This window comes from Abramis brama (assembly GCF_963993115.1).
Source record: "Abramis brama genome assembly, chromosome: 6".
NCBI classification, from domain to species: Eukaryota; Metazoa; Chordata; class Actinopteri; order Cypriniformes; family Leuciscidae; genus Abramis; species Abramis brama.
In genome coordinates this window covers 9,234,397-9,243,783 of record NC_139968.1, presented here as the reverse complement: position 1 = coordinate 9,243,783, position 9,387 = coordinate 9,234,397, and the positions used below count along the sequence as shown (strand labels likewise).

The 9,387-nt window shown below is 42.1% G+C and overlaps 1 protein-coding gene across 1 annotated transcript; it reads right to left on the bottom strand.

Moving 5' to 3' along the window:
- Positions 1–2,874: 2,874 nt before the first annotated feature.
- On the bottom strand, positions 2,875–8,444 carry LOC311085547 (tripartite motif-containing protein 16-like). Its single transcript, XM_084118040.1, has 6 exons — positions 7,783–8,444; positions 7,259–7,354; positions 6,927–7,160; positions 6,287–6,446; positions 3,779–3,826; positions 2,875–3,575 (listed from the first exon to the last, which is right to left on the bottom strand). The coding sequence occupies exons 1-6, from the start codon at positions 8,353–8,355 to the stop codon at positions 3,052–3,054; spliced, it is 1,635 nt and encodes a 544-aa protein (XP_083974166.1). The 5' UTR covers positions 8,356–8,444; the 3' UTR covers positions 2,875–3,051.
- Positions 8,445–9,387: the final 943 nt, after the last annotated feature.

The following is a 9,387-nucleotide window of genomic DNA, read 5'->3' as shown; positions in this document are numbered from 1 at the left end:
ATATTTCACAATAAGAGTCACGGCTCTATCGCCCGCGATGAGAGACTCCTGCACGAGAGCGCGCGCTGGGACTTTAATTATGGAAAAAGACGGATAAGGAAATGTTCAATGGGTCTCAACGCGGGAAAACAATACAAGTGAAAGTAAAGTTGCTAAAATTAAAACGATTTTTTTTTATCAAGCGAAATGTATAAACCCTAACAAAGATATATATTATTTATTATTATTTTATTTTTATTTTATTTTATTATTTTGTTGTTGTTGTTGTTAGTTCCCAGCTAACACATTTACGTTCCCAGAACGTTCTGGGAATGTTCCCAAACCATGTATTTGTAACGTTAGTGTGGTTAAATTGGGCGGGGGCTCTCCGGGGCTCAGCCCCGGCACATAAGCCTGCTCGTTTGTGTCCTGATGTGCCTGTTTGCAGTCAGTTGCCTACTGGAAATTATGTCACATAAAATTTGATGAAAGTGATGCTTTTGAAAACATATTTCTGACAATAAATGAAAGATTTTTGAAATGGCATGTCTATTTTGTCTCGGCGGAGCTGAGATGAGAACAATCGGAACACGGCCGTATTCTTGTTCAGCTACTAATCTCGTTGTCAGTCGACCATGATCGCACACCGCTCGCGCATGCCATGCGCATCTACTCCGACACGGATAAATGTACGCAGCAATATATAATTAAAGTTGCTGGGAGATCCGTAATTGCGCGGGATGTGGAAGCGGGCAAAAGTTCCAGAGCCTATTACCGCCTTGAAAAAAAACAACAACAAAAAACTCACAAGCTGCTGGCCGCCGCTGCAGCAACAGATCAATTTTGTCAAGTTCAGCAAAACATGGCACAATTGTACAAAAAGTGCCCTGGCCTTGACAAGGTAAGGAAAATATGTTTGGCACATTGTATAGGTCATTATATCATAACAGGTAAGCTAATACCGTAATCAAGTGATGTCAATTCCAGCGTTATGGACTTGACATTTGCAGTAAAAACTTGAAATATAAATTCTCAGAAAATGTATTTAATACCAATATATTGAAACTGTTTATATATCCATACTCCCTTAATAAAGGAGTCCAGACATTAGAAAAATATCAGTCTACTCATGCGTTGTATATTTAATATGAGGGAAATAGGCTACACATGCCGTGGACGTGACACAAAAAATCTTTAACTTTTAGGTGGCCATTCTGGCCAAATTTTTTTTGTAATTCTGTGAATTACACTGTGCAAACCAAAAGTAATAGCCTACCGGGTGAAGATGGGTTGGCTCTCCACAGAACATAACATATTCATTTTATTGTATTTTTCATGTTTGCATTTATGAGGAAAAAACAATGTTAAGGACGAGACCACTCTGAAAGCACTAAAAGACTGTTTAAAACTTTCACTGAGACCTCAAACAGAAAAAGCCTTTCTTTAAAATTAATTCTTAAAATGAATCGTTTTGTATTAATTGTATCTTAATTTTAATCAATGTTTCATCAACCATTTGCCTGGATTTAATAAATAAGAAGTCTAATATAGTAGACAAGATAATCACAACACGGATTCGCCGGCGCGTGAACTGGAGCTCGTGAACATTTCTCTCTGGCGTTCACTACTGCGAAGATCGCGAGTCAGCATCGTCAACTTCATCTATGCAGGGCACTGACACAGAAAACACTTGTTTATTAATAAACAATTAAAATGTCTCCTTGCTATATTTTACATATTCATATCATTACTTTTGCCGGTTCTTTGAGACCACTTTTAGGTGCTTTATTGGCAGGGCCACCCTTACATGTTACATGAACGCGTCAGCGGCGTCACCACCGTATCAGCACCGAAAACAGGAGATTTTTTTCAATCCCTGTTTTGCCAGGGGGAAAACTGATCAGAAAATGTAACAAAACGTTGTAGAAATGTAGTGGAGTCAAGTCAAGTCAAGTCATCTTCATTTATATAGCGCTTTTAACAATGTAGATTGTTTCAAAGCAGCTTTACAGAGATAGACGTATAATTTATGGTAACAGAGATTGTTTTGGCTTTATAGCGGTTCTTTAGTAAAGTTATTTTCCAGCTAAGGTTAGTTATGATTGATTTGCTTGAAAGTATGATTGGAGCAGAAAGTATAATAATTGCTGCAAAATGTAACGAAGTAAAAGTCAAAAGTAGCCTATGCACTATACTTAAGAAAAATACAGATACGTGAAAAATGTATTTAAGTAAAGTAACGAAGTATTTGTACTTCGTTACATTCCACCACTGCTGATTAAAGGCACAATATGTAACTTTTTTGCTTTAAAAATAGCAAAAATCACTATATCTATGTTATATTTTTTTTTTAGTTGTGTACTTACATTATCCCGACTGTTTCCAACAACTTTCAAACCAGGAGAAATTTGTAATTTAATTCGAGAAACGTCCCGTTTCTTTATTTCCGTTTTGTCGCCGCCAATGCCGTCATATCCGCATTGTCCCTGGTTTCCGCTCGTGCTACCATGGCAACCAGAGCTATGAACCAGAGCCGTCTGATAGCCTATATATATATATATATATATATATAAATTGGTGCTTGAATATTCATGTGCTTGTTTTCATTTTTTTATTTTTAATCAATATAATAAATTTGCAAAGATTTCAAACAAACTTTGTTCGTAGAATTTTGAGGAAAATAATTAATTTAATCAATTTTGGAATATGGCTGTAACATAAAATGTGGAAAAAGTGAAGCGCTGTGAATACTTTCCGGATGCATACCATTTACTCAGTACATTCATCTGACTGTTAAAAACATCTGTAAATAGAAAAAAGAAAAAAAATATATAATAAAAAACTAATGTGAAACATGAAAGGGACAAACACACACACAGAGACACACATCTTATTGTCTATGAGGATTTATTATACACATTTGTTCTTATATTATGTCAGTGACAGAAGTTCAGCCGTAATAATAATATGATGAAGAGAAAATAAGAAACTCTACAACATCTCACTGTTGCAGATTTATCAAGCAGCTCAAAGTATTATGGGTAAAATCTCTCTACTGTCTATTCTGATGCATCAACACAGTTTCACTGATGATCCAAACCAAACATAAAACCCAGGATAGAGTGGCTGGGTGAATGTGGTCTGGACTGTGTGGATGAGGCTCATTGTGTCAGAGACGCTGTAGAAGGACAGAGTTCCTGCACTGTGATCCACATACACTCCTATTCTACGGCTGATGGACTTTACAGGGAGAACAGTCGCTTTCTTATTGTGTCTGAATGAGTAACTGGAGGAAGAGCAGATGAAACTCCAAGACTGATCATTAAATCCAAACAAACACTCATAACTCTCTCCCTTTCTGCTGATGCCCTTATATGACACTGATATACACACACCATTATTCCCACTCCACTCAATCTCCCAGTAAAAGCGTCCACACACACTCTCTCTACACAACACCTGCTCCCAAAAATCAAATCTGTCGGGATGATCAGGATACGGCTGCTCTGTGATAGTGCAAGTAATCACTCTGTTCCTCTCAGACAGACTGAGGCGTTTATGCACTGTGTTCAGATCCAGAGTGAGCTGACGGGAATCTGATGAAGAGAAAACACATCAGAATCAGGAATTATGAACTCTTCATGACTTAATATTCAGTGTATCAGCAGTGTCTCAGTACAGCTGATAATCGTTTAAATGATCAATTATTAAACTCATAAATCATGATTTCTTTCAGCTTCAACAGGAAGAACATGAACACACTCAGTGATTTTGTCTGCTAGTTTTCTTAGTCACTTACATTGTAGGAAGTCGTTCCTAGTTTTGGGATTAATGTCGGTGAATGTGACTGTGGAAATAAACAGACATGAACAGTGTGAAGAGAAATGAAAAGATAAAATTCATCCATCTCTATACATTTCTAATGTGATGTTCTTCATGATATTAGACGATGTTGGACTCATTTCTGAGAGCAAATTTTCTCCAGGGGCCTCATTTATAAAACACATATGATTTGATCCTAAATCAATATATATATATAAATATGCTTGTCCATGATGATGAGTGCCAAACCTCTGAACCATTCAGGGATTTTTGTGGCCGCTCTGTAGGTGAAGTTGATGCACTTGTTCACTATGGACTTGAATTTTAGCTGAACTTGTCACGACACACACACGAGAAAGACAGATCCAAGTGCAGTGTGATTTATTGGGTAATCCACAATCGTATCCAGTGCAGGCAAGGGTCAAAATCATAAAAGCAATCCAAGAAACAAGAAACAAAACAAGAACAGGGAACAGACAGACCTCTGGAAGTGCATTGACATAAAACAAGGACTCCGTGACAAATACTGAAACAAACAGGGTATATACACACACAGATACTAACAAGGTGACGGGAAACAGCTGTGTGCAATGATCAATGAGTGACAAAACAGGATGATGGGAAATGTAGTATGAGTGAATGACACCGTGGGGGAAGAGGACCTCTAGTGGTTACCCAGGGAAACACCAACCAGACACTGTGACATAACCCCCCCTCTACGGAGCGACTACCAGACGCTCCAAGACACAACTACAAAACAAAACAAGAGTCCAGGAGGGAGGTGGAACGGTGGAGGATCAGGGGGAGGGATGGGGGGCCAGGTCCATGAAGGGGAACAGGAACAGGGGGTGACGGCTTAGCTGGCGGCCAGGGCGGAGCAGACAGTCCGTCGGCTTTGCCCTGGCCCATCGGGCGGCCAGGGCGAAGCAGACGAACCATCGAGCGGCCAGGGCGGAGACTTCCCCTCCGGCGGCCAGGGCGAAGCAGACGACCCATCGGGCGGCCAGGGCGGAGACTTTCCCTCGGGCGGCCAGGGCGGAGACTTCCCCTCCGGCGGCCAGGGCGGAGCAGGTCGTGTATGCGGCCATGGCGGAGACGACCCCTCGGGCCGCCACGGAACAGGCACCGGCTCAGGAACAGGAACCAGCTCAGGAACAGACACGGGCTCAGGAACAGACACGGGCTCGGCGGCGGCCATCTTGTCCGGAGACACAGGCTCGGCGGCGGCCATCTTGTCCGGAGACACAGGCTCGGCAGACGTGATGTGAACAGTCTCTGGCTCGACAGACGTGACGTGAACAGTCTCTGGATCAGCAGACGTGACATGAACAGTCTCTGGATCGGCAGACGTGATGACCTCCGGGACGACAGCGGGCTGCTCGGACATGGCCTCCGGGACGACAGCGGGCTGTTTGGGCACAGCCTCCGGGACGACAGCGGGCTGCTCGGGCACGGCCTCCGGGACGACAGCGGGCTGTTCGGGGACGGTCCCAAAGTCATTAGGGAGGCAGGAAGTCTTCCTCCTCCTCTGCCGTTTTCAATGGTGAGGTGCAGGTTCGGGGCTGAACAGAATCAACAGCGGAAGGAACTCTGGGCTGGACATCACCGGCCCAGGGTCAAAGAGGGGCCAGAGTGGAGAATGGTGTCGGGATTCATCTCGACCACCTTGTCCCCTGAGGCCTCCACGGGTCCCACGAAACCTGGCAAGATGGGTTCTCTCAAAAGATTGTTCACGGAGGGGGTTGTTGGCTGACCAGGCGTTTGCTGTGCTGCTGGAAGAGGGCTCAGGGGAGTTGATCGCCATGGTCCCCTCAGTCTTCCGAGCCCACAGCGCAAAGTACTCAAACAGCGTCATCCGAGGTTCTGACTCACCGGATGACGGTTCTTGCCTCTGCTGTCTTCTCTCCCTCTTCGTAGTGGGAGGATGGATACGGGAACCCATACTGCTGGATCTTTCTTGTGACGGAGTCCTTCTGTCACGACACACACACGAGAAAAACAGATCCAAGTGCAGTGTGATTTATTGGGTAATCCACAATCGTATCCAGTCCAGGCAAGGGTCAAAACCATAAAAGCAATCCAAGAAACAAGAAACAAAACAAGAACAGGGAACAGACCTCTGGAAGTGCATTGACATAAAACAAGGACTCCGTGCCAAATACTGAAACAAACAGGGTAAATACACACACAGATACTAACAAGGTGACGGGAAACAGCTGTGTGCAGTGATCAATGAGTGACAGAACAGGATGATGGGAAATGTAGTATGAGTGAATGACACCGTGGGGGAAGAGGACCTCTAGTGGTTACCCAGGGAAACACCAACCAGACACTGTGACAGAACTGTGATGCATTTACGAACATTATGAAAAATGATTGTCCATATGGATGTTTTATAAATTATAGTAACATTCCTTAAATTGTTGAACATTCACATTTAGGATCATTCTACGCACGTGTTTATAAACGAGGCCCAGGACTTTACCTCTGTCAGAGATCTTCTTGAGCTCCTCTTTGCAGAAATCCTCCAGTTTGACTTTCAGCTGACGGACAGATTCTCTCACTCCATCAAAAGAAGAGAGAGAACTGAAGAAAATGTCTTTTACATCTGTAGATTCAGGAGGTGCTGAGAGAAACTGGAAACTCTACAGAAAACAGAAATCAAAACTCATCAGCTCCACACTTCACTCAATAACCTGCACTACTATCAGATCTGTGCAGCTCTTGTTGACTTGATTTATCTTCAGTAATTCAGCTCAATCCAGCACTTTCACACGATCAGAGACTTTCTTATAATATTCATTATGTGACATTAATGATACAAATTCTAATGTTTGTCAGTTGCACTCCTTGAGGAAAAGAAGAATACTTTAGCATACTTTTAAAATTTACTTATTATGGAAATAATATACTTGAAAAAGTCATGCTCAAGTGCAGATTGAATAATGTTTTCGGACACTTATTTTGCAATTATATGAATGTATTATAATTTAAATTCACATTAAAACTTTCAGAGTGTTTTTCAGTCACTTAAGTAGGATTTAATTACATCTTTAAATTCAATCATCTTTGAAATATGGTTAAAGTTAGTCCACTATGATCCTGTTATTCTAGATCTCTGTTACCTGGAGGAAATGGATGTGATGCGGTGTGTGTGAAAGCTGCTCCAGCTCAGCGTCTCTCCTCCTCAGATCATTGATCTCCTGCTCCAGTCGCTCCAGTCGCTCTTCAGCTCGACTCACTGCATCCTTTTCCTGATCTCTGATCCGCTGTGTCGCCTCAGAGCGGCTTCTCTCAATGGAGCGGATGAGCTCAGTAAATATCCTCTCACTGTCCTCCACTGCTGTCTGTGCAGAGCGCTGTTACACACATCACAATCACACAGTGAGTTCAGCAGGACTGAAGGAGTAGAGTCCTAACTGAGGCTTCACAAACTACTCTTGTTCTCCAGACTCACCTTATGAGACACCACAGCCTCTCTCAGCTGCTGAAGATCTTTCTCTCTCTGCTGGATTCTCTGACAGAGCTTTATCTGAGTCTCCTCTATCTGCTTCTGGAGGACAAACCAACAACAGGAAATGTCACATAAGACTAAAGGTTATGAACAAATATGAAGCCAAAGTGTCAGCATTATTTCATTTACTTTTATTCTTAAGTGGCCTTTATTGTAATTAACATTATATGATCTGCAAGTCCCATTTTTTAAAGATTTGAGATTTGAAGAACACTACAAGTGCACATTCAGTACAATTAAGCTGACTTATTTTTTTTAAACCACTGAAGTTGTTTAGATTCTTTTTGTCTCCTTTTGAGGTTAAAACTGTGAATGTGTTAAGACTAAAATAGATGAGACGTTCTTCAAAATATCATATTTTAAATTCCACAGAAGAAAGAAAGTCAAACCATTTTAGATCGGTAAGACGGTGAGTAAATGAAGACAGAATTTTCACTTTTGCTCAAACAATCTCTTTAAGTTCATACCTGTTTCTCAGTCCTCTGTGCTGCTGCTGATACAGTTTTGTGTTTTTTATGTTCATACTCCTTACACAGCACACAAATGTATTGTTGATCAGTAATACAGTACATTTTCAGCTCTTTATCATGTTTACGGCAGATCATGTCCTGCAGTCTACCAGTGGCATCAATCACTTTGTGTGGCTTACGTGAGTGATATTCCTCATGACGGTCAAAATGAGTTTGACAGTAAGATTCCTGACACACCAGACAGGACTTGACGGCTTTGTATTTTCTTCCAGTACAGACGTCACACTCCACGTCTCCGGCTCCAGCGTAACAGTCAGCAGGAAGTTTAGTCTTCTTCAGTTTCTCCACCAGTTCAGCCAGAATAGTGTTTTTACCCAAAGCAGGTCTTGGACTGAAGGTCTGTCTGCACTGAGGGCAGCTGTAGACTCTCTTCTCATCCTCCTGATCCCAGCAGCATGTAATACAGATCTTACAGTAACTGTGTCCACAGTGGATGGTCACTGGATCCTTCAGGAGATCCAGACACACTGGACACATGAACTCATCCTGAGAAAATCTGGCCTCTGCCATTTTACTGCATGAATACAGAGAGACACAAACACACAACAGCTCAACAATACTTTAGTTTCTGTTTCCCTGAATTGGGTTGAAATAGTTTCCTGCTTCTGTGTTTGAGTGACGTGTGTAAAACAGGTGTGTCTGTTAGGCAGCTCATCCTCATTCCTGCTCAAATAAATGTATGCAAAGTATGTTAGTGAAGAGCGGCTCTGTGATCAGTAGTAAATGCTGCTCCATCTCTGAAAGCACTGCAAGTTTTAGTCACATATAACGTTAATTTGAAAAAGCAACATGTGTCAAACATCTGTCCAAACTTGTAATGTGAAGTGTTCATAAACCTATTGTCTAACAAAAGACATTTAATAACATGTGTTTACTACAAACGTCAGTCGAGTGTTTGAAATAACATTCTTTTGTGAGCTGATGTATCATAGATAGATATGATAGAATGAGACAGACAGTATATTATTTTATAGTATTCTAAACAGTGACAAAGGCTGTAGATTAACATTGCTTCATAAATAGGCCTATACTATTACTTCGGTCTGATCTGCTGTGTTTTTTTTTGGTCTTTTGTCTCCATGTCTGCGTGCCTTGTTGTCTTTTGGACACATGGGTTTTGTTTTAACAGCTCACCATGTGCTCTGCTATCATTGTGGTGTTTCCCCTCCCACTCGTTATCCTTAATTATCCATCAATCTCCTCCCAGGAATTTCTTCGCCCAAGGGTCGTCTGTATTCCTTATCTGGTCCTGAGAGAGAGGCCATGGACAAGTATATTCAGGAATCCTTAAATGCCGGCCTCATCGTCCCTCTTCCTCGCCCGCTGGGGCTGGGTTCTTCGTCGTTAAGAAGGATGGCTCCCTGCGACCCTGCATTGACTACCGGGGTCTAAATGACATCACCACGAGAAACAGGTATCCTCTGCCTCTGATGTCATCAGCTTTTGAGTTGCTACAGGGAGCCAGTGTCTCTATCAAGCTAGACCTCCGTAATGCCTGCCATTTGATCTGGATACGTGAGGGGGATGAGTGGAAGACAGCCT

Coding starts and splice junctions, on each gene's coding strand:
- LOC311085547 (XM_084118040.1), bottom strand. CDS start 8,355: ATGGCAGAGGCCAGATTTTCTCAGGATGAGTTCATGTGTCCAGTGTGT. Junction 6,447..6,926: donor ATCACATCCATTTCCTCCAG/GTAACAGAGATC, acceptor TGTTTTCTGTAG/AGTTTCCAGTTTCTCTCAGC. Junction 3,827..6,286: donor CAAGAAGATCTCTGACAGAG/GTAAAGTCCTGG, acceptor TTATTTCCACAG/TCACATTCACCGACATTAAT.